Raw genomic sequence first — 25057 nt, 5'->3', positions numbered from 1 at the left:
AATAATGAAAATGTACTAAAATTTAATCATTCATAAAAGCTGGAAAAAAATCATTTGTGACAGGGTAAACACAAGAAGCAATATTAGAGTTGGTTTTTAGTACAATACATTTTCAGCCTCAAGACAAACCCCTCCCATCCCCCCATATCAGTCTATAAAATACTAATTTCCTTAGCAATTCATTATGCAAAGAAAAAAAAAAGGAATTAGAATATATTATGGGAAATATGAATTATGCCTTGAAGCTTTTTGATACAAACAAAGTCACTTAGGAAAAGATGTTACGTCATGAATACACGTCCTCGTAAGTAGAAGCAACAGACTTATGGACCATGATGCAATTCTGCAGACACCGTTAGTGCAGAAAAGGTATGAGGAAGAGGACAACAATGATTTATTTTGCAAACCTACAGTATAGTCCAGACGAGGGTCTCAAACGTTTGTATTTTTTACTTCAAGGACCCACCCCATAACTCTGAGTGTATAAATGGAACCAAATGGACCCGTACAGGTTCATTTGGTTCCATTTGTACATTCTCAGTTAGACGTGCAAATGGTCCATTAAAAAACCCCTCCAGGAACCCCCGAGGGTCCCTGGACCCCACTTTTAAGAACCACTGGTACAGTTTCTTTGAAATGTTCAAGAGGAAAAAAAACAAACAGGTTACTTTCAGTAAAACAGTTTTAGCTCTGATAAATGAATATACAACCCACGGCCCTATTTTAATAACATTTTTCCCCCAACAAGAGTGAGATCTTTAAATAGAACAGAACACAAGAATCATAAGGTGTCACCACACACGAGAATGGCAATGATGACACAGAGAAACAAAACAGACAAACATGTTCAATGTCTTCCCTTCCCCATCTCTTCTCTGGAGCAGTGGTGAAGTTATGTCTGTCAGCCATGGGTGTGGGGGGGGGGCCTTTGGGATCCTGGCACGTCCAATTGGGCAACAGTTAATTCATTACATGGTTCTGCACAAAAAGAAACAAGAGACACCGTCTGTGTAAATGGTAAATGACTGAATTTACATACAGCACCTTTCTAGTCGTTCCAACCCTTCAAGGCGTTGTACAGTGTACTTCACGTCCACCCATTCATTCACACATTCCATGTTTCCATGTTGAAAACATTCCACATTTTCAATTATAACAAGCTAGTTGATCTACAATCTTGATTTTGTAGATCAACTATTTTGTATATATTTTGGAAAGAAATATAGAATAAGTATTACATTTGTCAGTGATTTCTAAGTTATGTTATATCTGCTCTGCCTTTTAGGTTTCGTAATCACAAATTGCACAAACGATCATTGGAACGTTACAATTTCCATTTCTAACGAAAAAAAGAAGAAAAACAATTATTTGTGTGACAATTAATCTTCAACTTAAATTTGTAATCTTGACAGCCCTACTGGTGGAAACCATGCAGGGCACCAAGCTGCTCATCGGGAGCAAATAGGGGTTCAGTGTCTTGCTCAAGGACACGCTCTACCTCCTGAGCCACAGGTCAGTGATTCACAATTAAAGGAGCCACAGTCTGATATGCATTAGGCCTTTTCAGGCTGTGACCCCAAAACAATCAGATTTTAAGTGAACCCCCGGCAAGCACTTGGAATGTAGGAGTGAGGCATTACATTTTGTTTGACTAGGTTACACGGATAAAGTGAAAATAGACAATCTACAAGCACACAAGGCGTTGGCTTGACAATTTGGCCAATGTTTGACGATTTGTTTTTAATACTAACCGAAAGCATATGAGAAGAGTTTGGAGAAAAGAAAAGTGCCCCTTGGTAAAAATGGGTTTACAATTTTTTTCTTCAACAACAGATAGCTGTTGGATTCAATGTTTTCCAACAATAAGAAGCCTTTGTGCCCCTCGCCTCCAGTGGTGGAAAGTACGATAATTATGATGTTTCTGCATTATCGTTCTAAACATGAACATGTTCTAAACATGTTCCCTAACCCTAACCTCACAAAAACTATGCCTAAACCTAACCCAAGTAAAACTATGCCTAAACCAAACCTGTAAAACAAGCGCCCCCTCAGTGACCATCGACTCCCAGGCTCTGCAAAAAAGGTATATTTTGCCCTCCATTTGGGCTCCAGGCTCACTCACGGCCATGATCTGCCGCACGGACTATTATTTTTTCATAGCACGACCTCAAATTAATGTTTTATCAAGCTCTAAACATGGTCCTTTATCTCAATCTGAGCCCTAAAATGCTTTAGATCGCATGGGTGCGCACAAGGAGATTTTGAATATTCGATGACCACACACCATGGGAGCTACGGGAGGCCAACGATGGCTGATAATAACGGTAAAAAAAATGTATTAATTATGGATTAAATTACATTAAACAAACCCAAGAGATCTCACGTTGGCAATCCATTTGTACGAATCCATTTGCGTGTGGCAAATAGTGTTAATATTGACTAAGCTTTTTCCCCAACCTTTCAACCTGTCATTTATAACATTTTGTATGTTGTAGCCATTTAAATATATATAGAGCCAGTGTTTACTAGCAAACATAGGGCCTTTGAAAACCCTTGATAGAATTGATTTTCTATAATCAACTAAACCTAGTAGCACTAATGAACCAATGGTATCACACAAAAACAGCAAACATAGCTGACGGGTTGTGAAAGTGACACAAATGTGAAAATGACACATTTATCAAACTTCCTCACACTGAATGTGCAAAGAAAATGCCCGACTTAACGAGTCTGGAGTGCCTTCCAATTTCACATGATGTAGGCCTAGTAACTCATTTCTGCCAGGTGGAAACCTCATATGGCCAACACCGTTACTTTTCAGGATAAAAAACATCAAAAGTAGCAGATCATCAAGCACGACGCGTGTCATGGTGAAATTTGATTTCTGCTACTTTTGATGCTTTTGTGTGACGCTATAGTTAGTGTAGTATGATCAAATAAGAGGTTTCTGCCCCGACAGCAACGAACGCCATGCCTGCTGGGAAGCCATGCCTGGTCTGGAAGAGCTTCCACTCTCGCATGATGTGAGCATGCTTTCCCAGCAGGCATGGTGTTCTCCTCTGGCGTGCATCCCAACCCCGGCCCACTCACCTGGCGTGGAGCTGCTTTGCTGCCTGGGTCGTTTTAGAGCACTGTGCAATTTGACTTCTTTTTCGCCTTCTTCTTTTCCATCGGCGTTTTCCTGTTGATCTGTCTCACCAGATCATAGAAAATCTACAACAACATAAAAAGGTATAGAACTTTAGGTTGGGAGTTTGAGCATGTTGCAGCAGCGAGCACACATGGTTGGTTGATGATACCTTTCAGTCCCGTTTCCAGTTCTCTAAATGGGTAATGAATTCTAAATAACATGGAACTAGGGATTCACAATTATGGGAATAATCACGATTGCATCTTTATGGAAATTAACAGGAAATAATGTCAAATAGAAATATAAGGATTATTTGCTCAGACTGTATTTACCATATCATATGCAGACATATGACAATTGGTACATTAATTCAATAAATTAATTTGCCCTATACAAAGTATTACATATATATTTTCAGCCTAAATCCCGTTGTTCTCATGTGAGGAGATCAATAACATGATGTAGTTTGGCATGTCTACTGTACATTTCTTTGCGAAATGGGATTTAGGTTGAAAATCTGCAGCGTTTCCCTTTAAATGGGCATACTTCTAACAATAAAAATGCCGTTGCCGTTTTACTTTCATCCAAATTTACCCCAAAATACGTTGTTCACTATTAAAAAAGGTTTATATTGAGCTTAACTTGTCTGTTTCGTAAATATCCTGGTTATTTGTCGACACTTTGCAGTGTGACCGATGAGGTAATCGTTGTGTTAATTGCCTCATTAAACGTGTGACATCACAATGTTAATTCACCTCGTTAACATTGATCTTTGATTTGGCTGAGGTCTCTAGAAAGGCACAGTTGCTCCACTGTCGGGCCAGGTTCTGACCCTGCTCCTTGCCCACCACTCGCTCATCCTCCAGGTCACACTTGTTCCCCACCAGGATCATAGGAACCTGTATACCGGGAGAAAGTACAGAGACCACAATTAACAGTTGTTCCCATACCAATACCAGTATCGGAAAAGCTGACGATTATGCTGGTCTATGCCGATTCGATTCCGCTACCACGTCATTTATCACAAATCTCCTTTACAGTAATATGTTGAATTGATGTTGCACTACCGTTTTATATTCTTACTGTACAATTTACATATTATTTTACTAACTTGGTGCTGCACTTTAACCATTATTAATGCAACCACTGTCCTAGTTATTTTTGTTTGTTTGTGATTATTACACAACGGTATCTGATCGGTACTCGGTATCGACCCAACATGCAGGTTATGGGTACCTGTATTGGGGAAGGAGAAAATGGTATCGGTACATCGCTAACCACAACAGTAGAAACACTGGTTTCAGAAACGGAGAACTACACTATAAGTCGATAAAAGTCGCTGCCTTGTTCACTCACGTCCTCTGTGTCTTTAACTCGGAGGATCTGCTCACGGAGGTCCTGGAGGTCGTTAAACGTAGACTGCGCAGTGATGGAGTAGACCAAGGCGAAGCCCTGGCCATTCTTCATGTACAGGTCCCTCATGGCTGTGAACTGCTCCTGTGGAATCACAAGACCACGCCAAAGACGTGTTGTCATAAAGCCATCGACACGAAGACGCCGTCGAGACGCCTGCTTTGCTGCCTTGGATTTCGGGGTGGACTGACTGCACGGTTTAGCAAGTTACATTGTAATACCAGTTCCATTTAACTATAGCAGTGGTTGTGGTTTTCAACCTTTTCAGGCCGTGACCCCACAAAATACTCATTTGAACTGGTGCATTTAACTTAACACAGATAAATATAAAATAGCAAACATTTTCAAAAGAATTGCCTCTTTCTTATATTATTTGAGAGGTTTTTAATAGTATAGTTTGTTGGTTACTTTTGATGCAGTAATGATATTGCTTCTTTTTCTTTTCTTAAAAGTCCTTAAATTGTCATCTGGGGACCCGCTCAAAATTATGTGATGACCCCCGGGGGTGCCGACCAACAGGCTGAGAACCACTTAACTATAGGATCAATTTTGAGTGGGCGAAAATGTAGGCAATACCAGTCTATGACTGTTGAGATGGGGGACATTTCACAGAGCAAGCTAACTGGATAATCAAGGCTTAATTATCATTTAGATTGCCTTAATTTGCTTCAGTCCATTTGACATAACCCCACAGTGAGTCAGGTCCAGTTGCCATAGTAACCGAATCGATGACAACCATCCTGGTTCTGGGCAGGCTCGAAGTGCAGATAAATGCCAACTTGTCGAACCTGCCTAACCTGAATATTGCATCAAACATGTACTTCAAAGTAGGGCTGGGACATATCAATCAAATCAAAGATGATCATTTTGACCAAATTCCTTGGTATCAACATTGTGATGACATCATTCTATTAAAATTCAATTTAACTGCAGTATCCATGACAAATCTTCCTTAGGGAAAATAGAAATAGAACAAAGGATCAGCTTGTACTTACTGTTCCAGCTGTGTCGAGGATTTCCAGCATGCATTGCTGCCCATCCACCTCCACTTGCTGTCGGAAGAAAAAGACAAGGGCTTGTAAAATCATCTTCATTTTAGAGTATTTCAAAAGTGCAATACATCTGAAAGTAGGAGACAGTGAATGAGCCAACACTGGGAGGTGACATGGTAATGCTTCATTTATACATGTCGCTCGCAGCTTGTAGAGCTGCTATTTTTAGCACACGACACCATCGTAGGACAACGTATAAATCAGACGTATGTGAAATGTGCTCACCTTTCTGTAGGAGTCTTCTATTGTGGGGTCGTACTTCTCCACAAAAATACCTTGTACAAATTGGACTGTCTGGAAGGAGCAAAACAGAGTGACGACATACATAATTAGAACGCCACAAGACATGTCTGTTTATTCTATTGGAGTATAACAATAAGAATGTATCGATACATCAAGGCCGACACCTAAAGCTTAATTCATGATCCGTCACATGACAGCAAACTAATTATGAACCTGGCTTAATGGTTAGATAAGAATATTGAATGTTGATACATTTGGTAACATTCACGTATGTTTTGTATAATTAATATATGAATGAATAAATATTGAATTAATACAAGAATTATTTGCACCCTCAGACAAGACGTCTGCCTCCCTATACTCTTCCACTGAGACATTTAGACCCTGGTGCCAGGTAGCACTGCATGAAGCTCATCCGCTCAGGCAGCCTCCTTGAGGCTCTGGACTGATCAACCCTAGATCTCCATATATGGAGCTGGCCTGTTCTGACATCACAATGCTGTTCTGACATCTGCATAGACTCCATTTGTGCATGCCTGACAAATAACTCCATATGGGTATAAAATGGACAGACATAATAACTGAGTGGGCCATGCATTTCCAACTTGCATCGTTCCAAGTAGGCCAGTGCCCAACGGGCACCGCTCTAGTCAATATGAAACACCTTAAGACGTCTGTAGACGTTATAGGCATCCCACGGTTTTATTTGATAAGACATGTATAATAATACACGTCTTTAGCATCCGACGTGTTAAGTGTAGTTTCTTATTTGGGCTATCTTTGTGTTGTTAAAATGCTTCAAAAATATTAAAAACATTTCACTTTTTCTGCAAGCTCAGTGTGCCGTGATGAGATGCGTTTAGAGTTTGCAGATGAACGACTTTCAAATAGCTGGTGTAAAGTGGTCAAACGTAGCCTAGTCGCTTCTTGTTTTCAATTTTCATAGACCTGGCCGCATGTTTCTCTTGCATTGCAGCCTACTAACGCGGAAGTGACCAGATATTGAATGAAGACACACACAAAAAAATAATCACACCCGTGTGAAGTGAGTGGTGCAACTCTGTGTTGGGGTCACTGCGCAACAGTGACACTTGGTGGTGAAAACCAACCAAACACTATTTCCGTGCTCGGACACTTGGGACAGCCAGCCAGGGACACACATAGCTGTCTATAGGAGTGGCTGCACCACTCAAAAACCTCAATGGCGCTGCCCTGGAGAAGGGCCAAGAATATGGTATATAGGAAAGGCACTCTAACTTCAGTGAGCTGGATATATCACTCACCAGTGCAGATTTTCCCACGCCTCCCGATCCCAACACCACTAGCTTGTATTCACGCATGGTGGGCTGACGTCAATGGACTGGAACTGGGGTCTGGAAGAGAGAAAAAGACAAGTTATTACACTTTTGAATCACAAAACTAGAGCCTCGCCCATGTCACATTTTTTGGTCCAGCACAATCCAATGTTGGAGAACACTAGTAGACTACTGCATGCCGATGGTTTGACTGATTATTTTGTAATAAAGTGATACAGTAATAAAGTAAGTATTTTGTAATAAGTTCAATAAAGTGTAATACATCTTGACTGGGGTAGCGCACGGGTCTTTTTTCCATGTACACCTTTTGCAAAAATATCCCACCTACAAACTCGGCCTGTGGTACCTGCTGTCATGTCCCGGTGACACACCGTACACAACTGTCATTACACAGTACCAAGGAGAAAAGTCATGTAAGGCAGGCCAATACCACAAACTGCTGCTGTTTTCCCTTATTTTAACTCTGTAAATATAACACTTTGTATTTGTTGATGACATGTATTAACCATGCTCTGTTGAACAAATAAATACATACAGTATATATTCTGAAGAAAAATAAACAAAACATTGCAGGAATGAGTTCAACCTCACGGCATCACATATTGAGGTTATTGTCTCAGCCCTAGGTGGTTGTGACATGATTGTCTGCCTGGCATGGCCAACAATCACAGGATCTGGACATATAGAGCGCTGTCCGTTTAATCAACTGTATGGGCTCTTATCTTATTCTATGATGCAAATCATATGCTCATTTGATGTGTAAACATAAGATATGAGAAAGAGGTGGGTGATCATGAAATCTTTCTGAATCTACTGAGCTTAACAATTTGACAATGTCACACAGACTTGCATCATTTCTGTGGGACGTTTTGTCAGATGCTGCTGTGAGACAAAGCACACAGAACACGCTCTGTGGTGCTCCACACTCAACAGGGCATTTGCAATTCTAACGACGACGTATGAAACGCCACCACATGCCCACAATGAGAGACGGGCACATGAGGCTCTCTACAAAGACCCATTGTAACCACCCATGCAGAACACTGCACAACCGACAGAACCATTGGAACCAGTGCACAAATGGAACCAAATCCATTCGGTTCTTTATATACACTATATACACACACAAAAGTTAAATTAAGACAAAGGATTTTACAGTGTAGATTGGGGTCAATGATGTTTGACGAGGTATCAATCAGGAATATGCTTTAGTTATTAATGTATGTAAATGGCAAAACTAGAATTAACTTAACATATAGACCATACATAGACCAGAGTGAAGTTTGCTATTAGATATCAGATTAGCCAGAAGCATAAAGCTTTGCTCTGATTAGATGGTCTAACTTTAAAACGTTTTATCAAGGTGATGACCTTGGCTGGGTCCGGTTTGGGACGTTGGCTGATAGGCCAGAGAGACAATGCTTCTTTGTTGACGACCGCTAGCAAACAAGAAACAGATTACAAGTTCAAATTTCAAATTCATGGCTTTGGATGACAGCTGTTTCTTACTTACAGTATACTAGTATTTCGTTTTGGAGGAGAGTTTTTTTATTTTTTATTATTAAAAGGATAAGAACAAATTCTTTAACCACTTAAGACTTAGACAATATATCTGCAAACACACCGACATTGGCCAATGTTAGTTATTTTTATGATTCCGGTTCCTTAGCGATTCCCATAGGAGGTACCTAATGGACCTTTACAGGTCTGTAACTCTTACCGAGTACACGGCTGACAGCAGAGCAGACAGGAGACAACTCCCTCTACATCTGGCGAGGAGATCCGCTGGATCTGCACGCTCACTGCTGATGGACGTTCACACGTGCTGCTGGCTCTGCAGGAAACACAGGAAGACACATCAGGACATGCTGTCAGGTTACATCAGGGTTTACACACAGTGGAATATGGATTTCCGTCATATTAAAAGGACTTTAGAAGTTAGAACAATTCTTTTCATGGGCAAACATTTTATGAATTGAAATGTGACGGCAGTGGCTCAAGAGATAGAGCGGCCGCTTGGGAATCTGAAGGTTCCCAAGTTCGATCCCCAGATGCCTTTGCATTCGGTAGTGTTAAAGTGTCCTTGAGCAAGACAATGAACCAACTGTGCCAATTGGTGGTTCGCCACCAGTGAGTGTGTGAATGTGATGCACCTTGGAAAGCACTTTGTGACTTTGGATAAAGGTGCTGCTGTTATGTATAAAAGGCACCGTTGACATGGGAAAGTGGTGGGAATGCAGCAAGGGCTGGACTTAACGCATTTATGATCGTAATATGCCTTTGTGATTATTCTCTTCAAAACATAGCGCTCCTCCACACCTCTGCACTACAGATGTACAGGGAAGCATATTTCAGGATGGATCTCACATCATTCCGTGGTGGGAATTAATACATAAGTACAAGAGAATGGCAACACGCGACAGTAACTTGAAACTTTAATTTTTGTAGAAGAGGCAAACTAATATTGTTTGTGCCGTTTGCTTTGATTGAATAATTGATTGAACACGTATGTACTATGATTTGATTTGGTTGTGTTCTAAATTAAAGTGTTAGTGTTGATTATCGTGTATTAATATCAATTATAGTAAACTAATACTATTATACTAAAAAAGATAAAGATCATGGGAAAAGAGACCTTTTTACAGTACAATGAGTTAAATTACTGCTCCTAATAGTTAAAGGACTACTTCACCACTTTTCAACCTATCTTCATATAATAGGTCCTCACTAATAATCATGATAAAATGGCACAATTTTTTTCTACTCAATCTGTGTCTCATAGGAGGGCTGTGGGCAGTTTAGAAACCGTCCTCCAGTGACATCATCATTAGGCAGATTTTTTTTTTAAACAAGATTTTTTCTCATTATCGTGAGAACGATGGCTTCCATTTTCGCATTGCAACTTTTCAGGACTAGAATGCCTGCAGTTTCTATTAGCTTCTATTCCCCATCGATGATGTCACTGGAGGACGGTTTCTGAACTGCCTGCCCACAGCCCTCCTATGAGACACAGACCGAGTAGAAACAAATTGCTCAATTTTTTCATGATTGTTAGTGTGGACCTATTGTATGAACATAGGTTGAAAAGTGGTGAAGTGGTCCTTTAAGGTGAGTTAACTTTAATCACTGATACTAATAGTTAGTTAAATCACTGATCCTAATAGTTAGTTAAATCACTGATCCTAAGTTAGTTAAATCACTGATCCTAATAGTTAGTCAAATCACTGCTCCTAATAGTTAGGATTAGTTAAATCACTGATCCTAATAGTTAGTTAAATCACTGATCCTAATAGTTAGTTAAATCACTGATCCTAATAGTTAGTCAAATCACTGCTCCTAATAGTTAGGATTAGTTAAATCACTGCTCCTAGTTAGGATGGTTAAACCACTCCTAATAGTTAGGATGGTTAAACCACTCCTAATAGTTAGGATGGTTATATCACAGTTACTAAAAGTTAGGATGGTTAAATCACTGTTAATAGTTAGGATAGTTACATGCAGACCGTAGATTCCAGTTATGTGCAAATGTAATTATTTAACCGTCCCCCTGACACCAGCATACACCAAAAATAGCCAATCTACAAGCTCACAATATGTTGCATCACAATGTGTCATCATATGCTTGCCTTGTGTGCATTTTCATTTTGTATAACTGGTGTACAATGTGTATGCATTTTCATTTTGTATAACTGGTGTACAATGTGTATAAGTCTAGGGATGCCAGGCAAATGAGGACTTTACCGGTAATTTGGTTATTAACAACTAAAAGGGATACAATTATAATACATTAGTCTGTAGTATTTCTGCTACAATTTAAAATAACATGTTTATTATATTAGTGTACCTAATCAGGCCACCAGGGGGGCAAAGAGGTTTTAACTAACTTTGTAGAAGTACTCAAAATATTATTCACATGAATCATTTGGGTCCAAAATGATGAAAACCACACAGACGCGTCGTGTTTCATGGTCATCGATCCGTTTCCGATCAGAAACCGTTCGTTTCAGGGCCGACAGATAATAAACATTATGCCCTGGAAGGGAAGGGTGGGGCTTTAGTTACACGGCTAATTTAAACTTCTCCGTCGGACCGTATCGTGTCGCCCCTCCGGCGACAATCGACGTGTTTTCAGCTGAAAAAGGGTGTCGCCGCGGGTCGCGAGACCGTCTCCCCCACCCGAAAACACGTCATCGTTAGCTGTAAATACGTCATATTTGTCGAGTTTCACATTCACGCTCGCGCGACCGGAATGTTGTAATTAGCCTATTATAAGTCCATTACTGTCCTCATTGAAACACAACAATTACATTACAATGAAACACCCACTTTACGTGAGACATGTTCATAATCATCCCAACGTGACGTTCTGTGTTCTGTTCTATTTGAATGATAATAATGATAATAACATACTAGCTACACAGCTTCAATGCTAACTTGTGAACGACTTCCAACGTTTGTTAACGCCACACAAAATGCTAAAGGTGTTAATAGTAAGCTGCTTAAATGTTGGGTCAAATAAAAGGACATTAATGTGAAATATTATGACGTTTTAGTTTTAATTTTAAGGGCTTTTTGAAGCCAGAGACAAACGGTCGCCTCCCTTGTAGCTAGTGGCGGCTAATGCTAACTTTAGCCTGTTCCGCTCTCTCTCTCGGGTTTTCGGGGCGTGAAGTTGCAACGTTTAGTTTAACGAACAGAATACTGTTTATTCTAATGTCATTTCAATGTTAGTGTTTAATGGTTCTTACCGTGTGTAGTTTGTGTTGCAGCAGAGGGCCAATAGCGACCGTTAGTACAGACCGACGAGACGACACACTGAAGTTTGGTCGTTAAAGTGTTACGACTCCTCCGAGAGAACCAACAAACACACCGAGGATGCGACCCGCACGTCATCACTAAGCGTCGTCGTCGGAAAACGGAAGCGTTTAAGGTCAGGGTACTAACCAATGGTTAGTAACCATTTGTTTTTCTCTTCAAAATAAAATTGAGAAAACAAGAAAATATCATGTTTTATTTTTAAACCTAAAATGAAACAGAACACAGGCCTGTTTTTCGTTATTCTGAATGTCTGTAAATATTGGAAATCAGGTACCGTGACAGACGGCTTGTATTGTTTCATAGTCTGCTTTTATCTTGGCTTTCATTCAAATTCATTGCCAATGGAACCAATCAACCGGACATGGCGGAAGACCTTCAAAATAAAAGTTGTCTAGTTTGTGTGATATATATAGTGATATTTGGCCAATTAATTGGTTGCCTGTAGCTTCAGATAAAGACAAAGTTAGCTTATATTTGTGTGATATATAGTTATATTATTTTAATAGTCATATTAATTAATAATGCCAATGAATTAATGCCAGAATAAAGAACTATTTAAAACATATTTTCACAAAAGAAAATCACATATACTTTAATACATTTCAGAGTCCTAGATGGGGACATTCACTCACTCATTTCAGAGTCCTATGGGGACATTCACTCACTCATGTCATGTCAGAGTCCTAGATGGGGACATTCACTCACTCATTTCAGAGTCCTATGGGGACATTCACTCACTCATTTAATGCTCAGCAGAAAAGAGAAATAAATAATACACGTTTACTCCCTGAACCAGTGATGTAGCCCAGTGTTTCCCAACCTTTTTTGTCCCAGGGCACACTTTTCATAGCCTAAAAACATCTTCTGGATGCATCTCTTTGGCATTAACATTTCAATGGCAGAGGGTCGTTAGAGTCTATTGTTCCGTCGTTATCGCACGTCTAATTGTTAGACGTGTGACAACAACAACGACGCAACAATGGGAAGCCTGCAGCTATAATATTGCTTTCGGGGAGGGTTAGTGAAGTGTTATTTTCGGTCAAATCAGGCGGCACACCTGGACACATCAAACGGCACAGTAAAGTGCCGCGGCACACAGGTTGGGAAACACTGTTGTAGCCTATACAAATACATTTTGAATACAGATATAGGTAATAACTGTAGCAAGTAGGCCTACTTGGATTATAAACGTTGCCGCCCCCTAGCGGCACAAACTCAACATTACTGTGTTACTACACCATAATAGAATATTTTGTTAAATTATTTTCAAAATAATTGAAAAACTTTAAAGATTTTTCAGAAATAGAATATCTACAAGCTCACAAAGCGCAATGTGTTGTGTGTTTGAAACCTTTATTTTTTTAAACAATGTTATTATGACTGTACTACACAATGAATCAATATTTCAAGATGTGGATAATATGACAGGATAATAGGATAATACATTCTATATGACAAGCTGGACTGATATCACATTGAAAACATACAGCTTTACTCATGAACAGTGGTGTAAAGTATAAAAGTGTACTCAAGTACTGTACTTTCTACAGTATACATATTTTAATTATTTTACTGATACCCCACTACATTTCAGAGGAAATTGTTGTACTTTTGACTATAACACACTAACTACCTCAGGCGTATATGTAGGCCTATATTTCAGCCATTTAAAAATAGCAGATCTATATAAGCTCACAATGCGTCGTATTTGTAGATAGGCTACTTTTGTACTTAAAAAAAAACTTGTAACAGAGTATTCAGTATCTACAGTATTGATAGTTTTATACTGAAGTAAAACTATCAATCCATCACTGCTCATCAGTGGTGGGAAAGGTTCTCACATTTTTTACTTGAGTAAATATCAATACTGTAATGTAGAAGTACTGTTACTGTTAAGTCAAAATCCGGAATCTGAATTTATTTGAGTAAAAGTACAAAAGTATTGGCTTCAAAATGTACATAAATTACCAAAAGTAAAAGTACTCATTGTGCCGAATGTCCCATTTCAAGTTTTCAAATGGTCGAAATGTATAGATTGAATGATTGATTGAAACATGTATTCACAGTATGTAGAATGGGTACATTTCAAACGAAAACGGACGAAACCATGAAAAGCACTAAGACTTGTTTACATCATGGTTGAAGTGGATAAGATAAATATAGTGGAGTAAAAGTAAAACAAAAATGTCTCGAAGGTGAAGATGTAGTAGAGTAGAAGTAAAAATATTGGAAATTGGTCAAACTCGAGTTAATTGGACTTAGGCTGAGCTCACACCTTTAATGCAATTCTCGTGCTCGTTGGATGCATGTTGTGTAGTGTCATGGCCGCCCAATGTATTTCCAATGGAGGTCACATGGTTTGACCCAACATTGTGTTGTGTGAGGGGGAGGGGCGCAGTCGAAACGCCCCTCCCCCTCACACAACACAATGTTGTGTCAAACCATGTGACCTCCATTGGAAATACATTGGGCGGCCATGACACAACACAACAAGCATCCAACGAGCACGAGAATTGCATTAAAGGTGTGAGCTCAGCCTTATAAGTACAGTACTTAAAGGGGCATTCCACTAATTTTCAACATTTTACTATGTCATTAATATACCTTAGAGCTGTTGTGTGGAAATAATAAAAAAGTCCCCCCATTCTGTGTATCCTAGAACTAGAGGTCTGAAAAAAATCATTAACATGGTGAAACGCATCTTGATGATGTCATCAAGATGTGTTTCACCATGTTAATTCTTTTTTCAAAATTACAGTTCTAGGGAACACAGAATGGGGGGGACTTTTGATTATTTCCACACAGCAGCTCTAGGGTATATTAATGACATAGTAAAATGTTGAAAATGGGTGGTTTTCCCCTTTAAGTAAATGTACTTAGTACTTTCCACCACTGCTGCCCACAAGGCACACATCGTCTACTCTGGAAACATCGCAGGGGAGGAATCATATACTCAACTTTATTGTCACCACAGATTTACAAGTGTAAAGAAGTGGAAAAGTGTTCCCAGCTCATTGGTGACATTTGTACTATAAGATGAACTGAAATCACATGTTCTATAAACACAATCCATTTGTATTCACCGGTACATATTTTCACCTCCCGACTGTGGCCACCTCTTTAGACCAGTGGTTATCAACCTTTTTCATACGAGGTCCATTATTTATTCTGCATTTGAGACACAGACCACCATTGAATGAGATTTAGCCTCTCAGACCCAAAATATTTTGTTTTTTGTTGGATAAGATTCAGTCCACAATTCCATGCTGTATTGATGTGGTTGGTATACCATAGGAGAGATAACAACAATAACAGATAACATCAAAATAACAATTTATTCTACATTCTCTAATTGTGTAGACTTCTTGTAAATTAACTTAATTAAGCAATGCAGATGTTTAGCAATAATTTAATTATTTATTGAGAGCGTTAAATGAAACCAAATGGATTCGTAAAGGTCCATTTGGTTTCATTTTACACTTTCAAGAGTAAAATATGAAATAAGGGTCCATTTGGTTACCAACTCTCCATCATTTTGCTGCATGTGGACCACCTGGAACCCCCTCAAGGACCACTGGTTGAGAACCGTTGTTTTAGATAAAGACAAATGTCTACATAAAAGTGCAAGACGCCCATCTGGCCACAGGCCAACAATTAACGGGACACAGGGCTATGCTTATACCTTCATTCCTCATTGCAAAGCCAAATATGGAAACTGACTTCAAGGACAAATGGTGTCAGTCTTTACAAGACAAAAAGCAGTGCAACACAAGATGTGAACACAACAAAGTACAATCCATCCATCCATCCATCCATCTTCACCCGCTTATCCGTAGTCGGGTCGCGGGGGCAACACCTCCACCAGAGTGCTCCAGACTTCCCTCTCCAGAGCAACATTAGTGACTTCCTCCTGGGGGATCACGTTCCAAGGCCAGTGAGTCGATGACACGCGCACACACGCACACGCACACGCACACACACACACACACACACACACACACACACACACACACACACACACACACACACACACACACACACACACACACCTATCGAAGACGTTTTGGAACATCAACCTGCAAGAGAGAAATATGCGTATTAATAATTTCTTTACCCTTATACTTGAAAAGTAATGATCACAAATTGATGCTATATTGCTATATTAACCCATTTTCCTGGTGGACTCCCAGGACCCCTGGGGGTCCCCGGACCCCACTTTGAGAACCATTACTACACTGACCTTTTTGAAGACTTTCAGCGTGCCGCTACGAATGGAGTCCAGCAGGCTCCCTCGTGAACCGTGACCTTCGTGTTTACTCTGTGACGACGGCGAGAGTGGCTTCCGTAAGGACGGCCCCTCTGACACAGGGGGGGCGGGGCCAGTATGAGGAGGAGGGGTAACAACCTGAGGTCCAGACAAGGTTAAAAAACGAGGGTTTACAATACAAACAACCATAACTAACTGAAACTGTATTGTGTTACAAAACAACCTCAAATTTGGACTTTATAAGCTAGTAGATGAAGAAATATTTTGGCATACGGTATTGACAATGTGTCACGATCCGACGATGCAATGTCAATATTGCAGTCTTGATATACAATTTACAATTTTACAATTTAGGCATTTAGCAGACGCTCTTAATCCAGAGCGACTTACAATAAGCAAGAACAAAAGCATGGGAATACATCACATATGTAAAAAGCATTTATCGCGAAACATGCGTAAGCTAAGAACGTGACTAGAACATATCTATATAATGACACTATACATATAAACTATAACTAGAACATATCTATATAATGACACTATACATATAAACTACACATATATGCTATACTATGCTGTACATATATACTATGAAGTGCTATGACTACTATACACTATATACTATGAAGTGCTATGACTACATACAATGCACTTATTGTGCTGTCTACATGACATGCTATAAGTCTGTTTCAAATGCTATATAAGTCTAAGAAGTGCTGTCTAAGGGGGGTAGGGTAAGTGCTATGGGCCATGATGGAGTCTGAAAAGGTGGGTTTTCAGACTACGGCGGAAGATCGGGAGTGATGCTGCAGTTCTGATTGCAACGGGAAGTGCATTCCACAGTTTTGGGGCCAGAAGGGAGAAGAGTTTGGGACGTGTGGAGCGTTGTCCCGGCGTTTTTAGTGAGGGTACTTCCAGCTTCCCTGCGTTGGCTGATCTGAGTGCGCGGGAGGGTTTGTAGGGTTCAATCATGCTGGCAAGATATGGGGGAGCCATACCTTTGGTTGCTTTAAATGCCAACATCAGGGTTTTGTATTCTGTGCGGGCAGCGACCGGGAGCCAGTGCAGGGAGCGGAGCAGGGGGGAGACATGTGAGAATTTTGGCTGGTTGAAGACCAAGCGAGCTGCGGCATTTTGGATCAGTTGGAGAGGCTTCAGTGCACATGCCGGTAGGCCAGTAAGGAGAGAGTTACAATAGTCAAGTTTTGACAGGACTGTTGTCTGGATTAGGAGCTGGGATGATTCCTGGGTGAGGAACGGTCTAATTCGTCAGATATACATTTAAAATTGTGACAACTTTTTCCACCACTGCAGAATTCCCATGCTGCCTTCACCTTTGCAGTGATGATGTTATCATGAGAAGTGTGATGATTGGCAGCAGGTGTCTTGGCGACGCAGGTCTTCTTCTCCAGGAAGTGTGAGAACACCCTCCTCTTCCTCTTGTCCTGGTGGTGAGGCTCCGGAAGGACTTTGTTTGACGCCACTGCTGTGGATCACAATACAATCTATTCTATAGTGTTGATTTTGGCAGCAAATATTGATGTAGTTCGTCATAGTCTTTTGAATAAGATGTAATTTAGTTTTAGTCATATTTTAGTCATCTGAAAGGTTTCCGTTTTAGTCTAGTTTTAGTCGACTGGTCGATGCTGAAAATAGCCGATGTACAAGCTCACAGAGCAACCACAAATAATATAAATTTCCTTAAAAAAACTTTTGTTCTACTGGATCTCTTCTCCAGTAGAACCTCCCAAACATTTTAGTCTAGTATTAATTTGTTGACAAAATTGTCAATAGGCCTATAGTCTTAGTTTTAGTCATCATAGCTTAGTTTTTATTTCGTTTTCGTCAGTGAAAAAAGGTAGTCAAGTAAAATATTTCGTCATAGCTTTTGTCGACGAAATGAACACTGCCACAATCAGATTCAGAATCAGTTTTCCTGTCACATGGACAGGTTTACAGGTACGCTATAATATAATAATACAATATTCTGAATTGATCAATATCACTTCAGTTTAACCACTTACAATAGACCTTCTCTATACTAAGAACACCAAATCTCTTCATCCAAAATAGCCAATCTACAGCCCAAAACACATCACAGATCGGCTATTTTCGGCTAATTTGGGAGGGCTCAGGGTAGAAGACAGGATTAAGCAAATAACAATGTGATTGGTATTTAAGATAATCAATGACCCCTCAGTGCACTCATACCTGTCTACCTACTTCTCCAAAGTGAGTGACACCCGCAGCCACAACATTAAAGGGAGCAGCATGATTAAAAATCCCTTTAAAAATTGGCGTGAAAAAAACAAAAAACATGTCCCCAGGACGTTTCTTTTTGTGTTATCCTGTTAGCCTTAATGTCTGACTGTACCACGTGCTGTTCTCAGACTAAAGGCCTTTTCAGATGGGGAGCAACTGACGCGCCTACGTAATTAATTTTCAACTAGAAATGTGTGTGTGTGTGGGTGTGGGTGTGTGTGTGTGTGTGTGTGTGTGTGTGTGTGTGTGTGTGTGTGTGTGTGTGTGTGTGTGTGTGTCGCGACTTGGCCTGCTGTAGCGCCACCCTGATGATGATTTGAAAACTGTCAAGTGGCATTGCGTTGAGGAGTTGTGGCGATGTGTACAAAACGGGTACAAAGCGGGCTACTCCTGAAAACTTTAGAAGCCAATCTTAGCCAATCAGGTTGGATTATGAGAAATCAAACAAACCCATCTTGATCACATGACTATGGAGAGCATGTGTACCAATTTGCTTGAAATTTGGATAAGGAGTAATATATTAGTGTTTTACATATGTCGGCCTCCTGGTGGCGCTATAAAGAGCAGAGCAGAGAGCAGTTTTTTCCTTGGCCTCTAGGGAGTGTGCATACAAAGTTTTACACAGATCCGCAGTTAGAGGTAAAAACACGAATCGGCCAGTTATAGCGCCACCATGAGGCTGAGTTGAAAATGTTCCAGTGGCATTTCTTCCCCGGCCTAGTGGGAATGTGTGCACAATTTCACGGAAATCACACGATGTGTTCATGATTTGCGGCATTTTGTTTGAAACTGAGCACAAAATTGTAAAAACCCGTTTCGTTGAACGGCTCTAGAGAGACTGTGTACCAATTTGTGTGATGTTTGGACAAAATCTGTGCATGTACTGTCCAAAAAATTGTTGTGCATAAAGCGGCCTCCTGGTGGCGCTATAAGAGGCCAATGTGAAAACCTTGGGGCAGAGGTTCAGCTGTGGCATTCAGGGAGTGTGTGTGCAGAGTGTGGCGGACACATGGACACACGGATGGACACACACACACACACGGACGGACGGACGGAGTAAAACATACTCTCTCCCCATGCCTTCGGCCTGGTGGAGACAATGAGAGGCATGCGTTTATTTTGGACGCGCAGAGAAGTTGAGGGGCGGTCCAGTGAAATTGTCGAGCATGTGCTCGTTTGTGCACGCGCCCGTGAGCTTTGTTTTTGTTTCTTACGATACGCATCCCGCGCCCCTCATGAGCAGATGCGTCGCTGATCCAGGCGAAAACGCCTGCGTCACTCGCTCCCCGTCTGAAACAGCCTTAATAAAGAATTCAATCAATCAATCAGTCAGTCAATCAATCAATCAATCCACCAATCAATCCACCAATCAATCAATCAATCAATCCATCCATCCATCCATCCATCCATCCATCCATCCATCCATCCATCCATCCATCCATCCATCCATCAATCAATCAAACAATCAAACAATCAATCAATCAAATAAAAGCAGCATATAAATAAGAGGTATGTACAGTATGTACCTGGAAGTGGATGGTGGACTGGGGCTGCTGGGCTTATGGGACGGCCTTTCTCCTCCGCCTGTAGTTTTTCCGCCATGCGTCGCTGGCGCTGCAGGTCCACATTGCGACTCAGTACGTTAGTGATGGTCAGGCGGGGACCGGCCAGCTCAAATTGGTAGCCCAGCTTCAACAGGGTTGTGTTGCCCCTCAGCAGCTCGGCCATTTCCATCTCCATCTTCCCCCCGCAGATGTGCCGCTGGTTGTGGAAGCGAAGCTCTGTGAGGCCTGCGTTAAAGGGGGAAATGGTTAAACTAACTAATCAAATTGATTGATTATACAAAATAATCGACAATCAAATGATCTTTTAGTATTTTATTATATTCTGGGTATGTTGTTATAGGAAATTGCCAATCTACAAACTCACAGCACATTTGTGAGCTTGTAAATCTGCTATTATCACTATTTTTGCATGACTCCGTTGTGCAACGAATAAAATAACACTTAAGTTGTGTGACAGAACAGCCTCTGACAGACACATTTTCTAATTTTCAGCATTACACATGCATGCATGATATAATCTGTAGCATATCCAAATCGCCCATATCGGCCATAAAAATGCCATATCGGTCTCGGATCGGTCTCAATAATCATGTGACCGTCAATGACCGTCGCTTTTGTTTTGTGTATTTCTAATGTTTGAAGGCAGCATAATCCGTATAATATCAGAATAGGTCAGAATCGGTATCGGCAGATATGACCCTGTAAATAATCGGATATCGGTCATAATTTCATAATCGTGCACCCCTACTTCTTACCCGTGTTGTTCTGTATGGCACGGATCAAGGCCAGGATGCCGGCGCTGGTCAAGCGGTTGGAGTCCAGGTTGATGCTGGTCAGAGAGGGGTGCCCACCCTCCAGGGTGCGGGCGACGGCGTGGGCCACGCGGTCGTCGGCGTGGGTGTTGGCCAGTGTCAGCGTGGTGACGTGCGTGTTGCGTCGCAACGCCTCGGCAAACTGCACCAGCGTCTGGACGCTGACGGCGTCCGAGTTGGTGAGGTTCAGCTCGGTCAGCAACGGGTCGCTTCTCCTGACGCGCTCCAGGAGCTCATCGAACACTGCAGGAGAAAGTACTGGGATCATTTATGTTCTCAACCAGTGGTCCGGGACTAACAGTGGGATTATTTATGTTCTCACCCAGTGGTCGGGGACCAACAGTGGGATTATTTATGTTCTCACCCAGTGGTCCGGGACCAACAGTGGGATTATTTATGTTCTCACCCAGTGGTCCGGGACCAACAGTGGTGCTTGAGGGAGTTCTGGATAAATGATGGAAGAGTGGACCCTTAAATATCTTTAACTTTTGAGTGCAAAATGTAACCAAATGAACCAAATTACAGGTCCATTTGGTTTTTTATTTTGGTTTGGTATTTGGTTTATTTTATTTTGATAAGTGTTTGCCTGTTGTCTCTCCTATAATGGTACCACATCAATACAGCATGAGTTGTGGACAAATCTTATCCAACGACAACAAAATATGCTGAGAAGCTAAATCTCATCAAATGGTGGTCCATGGCAGACTGTCAGTGACGGAAAGTACCTAAGTACATTGTACTTTTTACTCTACTGAATTGATTTAAAAACTTGCGTATTACTACTAGTTACTTTATAGATTTAGATTATTACAAAACATACATGGACCATGCACACAGCCCTACTATTTGACAATAGCAGATCTACAAGCTCACGCGGTGTGAGCTTGTAGATTTATGATACCACAATAATGTAGAAGATAAATACGCTTAAGGTCTGCATTCCAGTTTTACTTGAGTAAAAGTACAAAGGTATTGGCAATTTGGCATCAATATACACTCAAATAACTTGTAACTGAAGATTGTCGTGGAGTAAAAAGTACATTATTTGCCTCTGAGACGCAGGGGAGTAGTCGTTTAAAAAAGCATTAAAAAGTTAAGTAAATGTACCTCAAACATGTACGTAAACACTATACTTGAGTAAATGGAGTTTAGTTACTTTCTACTGCTGAGTTCATCAAACATACTTGAAACATCGACGGGTTGTTCTGTTCCATCACTGGCTGCCAGGGATTCCTTGCTACTTCTGCTTCTTATCTGGACATCGTTACTGTCACCTGTGTTCCCATTGGAACAAACTGTGGTGTTCTGTGCAGGGCTGCTGTCCTGGAGTCGGCTGGCTTTCTTCTCCGTGAGGGCTCGGCCACATTCCTTCTCAACAACAACCACAGTTCCCTCTCCAGAGGAGGGAGGTTCTTTCATTTTCTGAGTTTTTGCACTGCCGTCCACTTCCCCTCTTTTCTGGTGTTGCAGCTTTGAGATCAGATCTCTGGTTTTGCACTCTGTCCTCCTGCGACTGTCCTCCTCGTTTGCTCGTTTTTCTTGCTTGGCGTCGTTTTTCCTTTGCAACTTTGAGATGAGCTCCAGTGTTTTATCATTGCCCTTCCTCTCTTCCTTTTTCCCTCGCTTAGTTTCACCTTTGACCTCTGTGTGATGATGACCATCACGGTTCTTATTAACCTCCTCTTCTTCTGTCTCTGTCCTGGAGTCTTTTTTGTCCTTAACGACATCTGTCACAACCTTGCGGTCCTGTCGCTGCTTGTTCGTCTGCAGCTCTGCTTTGCAATCACGCCTCGTGTCCTCATTTACATCCATTTTAGACAAGCTTGTGTCAGTCAGTCTCATGTCGGACGGGTGTGCGTCACGTAGCGTTCCTCCTCCTGTGTTTCCGGAGCCAGAGTCATCTGATGGCAAACAGGTGTGATCATCGTGCGGTTTGTCCAGCTCATCGTTCGCATGGCTCCCTCTTCTCTCTCCTCCATCTCCACTTGTTTCACCCTTTAACACAACACAGAAGGGGGGAAAAAGATCACAATGAAATTACATAAACATACGCTGTGAAACTCAATTCAACCAAGTAAAAATAGGGCCTAATTGTCAGTATTTTATTGAATTGGCCTAAAAACGTTTTCAAATAACTAGTGGGGTAGAAGTATAAAGTATTGAGAAGTATAACGTAATTCTAAATTGTATGTATACTTTAGGCCTGTCACAATTATTACATAATCAATCGCCCTATTTACAGTACTTGAGTAAATATACTTAGTGCTGATGAGTTAGACCAGAAGGTAGTTAGTTTACAACAGGCTGTTAAGAAGAGCAGCTGAGCGAACCTTAAAAGGCAGCATGCTGGCAGGAGGAATGAACTTTGTCTTCAAATTAGGAAGTGGAGGAAGAAACACTACTCACATGATTTACTTAAGTAAAAGTATCAATACCACAATGTAGAAATACTACAAGCTCACAAATCTACAAGCTCACAACGTGTCGCATCCTCGCACCTTGTGAGCTTGTAGATCTGCTATTTTCAAATAGTCAAAGTAGGGCTGTGTGGTTCATGTATATGTTTTGTAATAATAATCTAAATCTATAAAGTAACTAGTAACGCAAGTTTTTAAATCATTTCAGTACAGTAAAAATGTAATGTACTACATTAGCGCCACAGTTCACTATACTGTCTTCAAAATGTAGCAGTGTTTATTTTACCAAAATAACATATCTACAAGCTCACAAGGCTCACCACTGTAGTGTCCCTATTCTGACAAAGCTAACCAAGTGTCTCTATTCTAACAGGCCAACAGTCTGCAGAAATAACAGATCTACAAGCTTACAAAGCTCACTTTGTTACCTATAACTGCACCAATCCCTAGAAGCCAAGGAAAAACCTTTGACCTGCATTTTTCACATCTGCCTTTTATAGCGCCACCAGGAGGCTGACTTTTGTAAAACACATTTTTTGCTATTACTCCTCCATATTATGTCCAAAAATGCCACAAATTGGTACACAAAAGTATCACTATAGTCGTGTGATCAAGATGGATCTGTTGGATATTTCATATTCCATCCTATTTGGCTAACATTGGCTTCCAAAGTTCACAGGATTGGCACGTTTTGAACAAAAAGCCTCAAATCGTGAACGCAGCGTGCAAATTACGTGACATTTTGTCCACGCACTTTCCTACTAGGCTGAGGAATAAATCCCACGGTTTTCACATTGGCCTGTTATAGTGCCACCAACAGGTGGATTTTTGCAAAACATATTTTTTAAACAAAATGCCTCAAATATTGAATTTGAACGTCCAATTGCCATCAAAGGCGTAAGAAGAAATGGCACCATATTGCCATATTATAGCGCCACCAGGAGGCCACAATAACCTGACCTGGCCTGGTGGAGAGTGGAGACCTGTGCTCTGACGAGCACTATTTCTAGTTACGAGCTGTTTTTGCCAAAGACATTTAGTGCAGAGGTCCAGTCAGTGTTAACATATTTGTAAATAAATTATGTTAAATGAACACTGAGGGTATTGCTGTGTACAGTAAAGTATAATATAAATATACTTTAGTTTATTCATACTGTATATTATGGGTCTATAGCTCCATTGACACACAGGACGTTATTTTTAATACAGAAAAGCCTGAAAGATGTATATATAAAAATTAAAAAAAGCACGCAGAACAATAACATGTGTCCGTACCTCAGTGGACATCTCTCTCTGGATGAGTTTCTTGGTCTGTTGCTCACAGAAGTCCAGCATGGCCTCTCGGTTGTAGCGGATTGACGGCTTCTTGTCTGTCTGGTTGCGCTGCCGCAGGCCGACCGGCACCATGTCCATCATCTCCTGGCTGAGCTCCTCCACCTCGGCCGCCGTCAGCGAGGCCAGCAGACCGTCCACGCTGTCGTCAACGTCTCCTTCCGACATGGTTATTGTTGTTATTCACTAGGGCCTAATATTAGCACTGTTGTTAACCAACGAAAGCAACGCGCAAATATGAATATTTAAGCTATTTTACAGGAAAACCAGCCCAGAGTCGCTTATAATAAGCAGAACTGGCAACACTGCAAACCAGTGCTGCAGGCTACTTTGCATGCACAAAAACAATGTTTCATCTGCCGACTGGTTTGTGCTGAACTAAATGCTAGTCTGTTGCAATCTGTGACAGTTTGAAGTACTTGGAGGTAGA

At 40.9% G+C, this 25057-nt stretch overlaps 2 protein-coding genes across 2 annotated transcripts; both read right to left on the bottom strand.

Moving 5' to 3' along the window:
* On the bottom strand, positions 1-12072 carry LOC306935903 (ras-related protein Rap-1A). Its single transcript, XM_079519234.1, has 9 exons — positions 11903-12072; positions 8875-8988; positions 7122-7211; positions 5821-5889; positions 5539-5595; positions 4487-4627; positions 3886-4029; positions 3091-3213; positions 1-978 (listed from the first exon to the last, which is right to left on the bottom strand). Exons 3-8 carry the CDS (start codon positions 7176-7178, stop codon positions 3124-3126), a joined length of 558 nt encoding a protein of 185 aa, XP_079375360.1. The 5' UTR covers positions 7179-7211; positions 8875-8988; positions 11903-12072; the 3' UTR covers positions 1-978; positions 3091-3123.
* Positions 8971-25057, bottom strand: lmod1a (leiomodin 1a (smooth muscle); the record flags this gene model as incomplete). Its single annotated transcript, XM_079514458.1, has 7 exons — positions 24571-25057; positions 22063-22873; positions 20822-21121; positions 20028-20291; positions 17574-17725; positions 16213-16377; positions 8971-8988 (listed from the first exon to the last, which is right to left on the bottom strand). Exons 1-7 carry the CDS (start codon positions 24793-24795, stop codon positions 8971-8973), a joined length of 1935 nt encoding a protein of 644 aa, XP_079370584.1. The 5' UTR covers positions 24796-25057.

This window comes from Electrona antarctica (genome assembly GCF_951216825.1).
Source record: "Electrona antarctica genome assembly, chromosome: 2".
NCBI lineage: Eukaryota > Metazoa > Chordata > Actinopteri > Myctophiformes > Myctophidae > Electrona > Electrona antarctica.
This window is presented reverse-complemented; position numbering and strand designations above follow the sequence as displayed.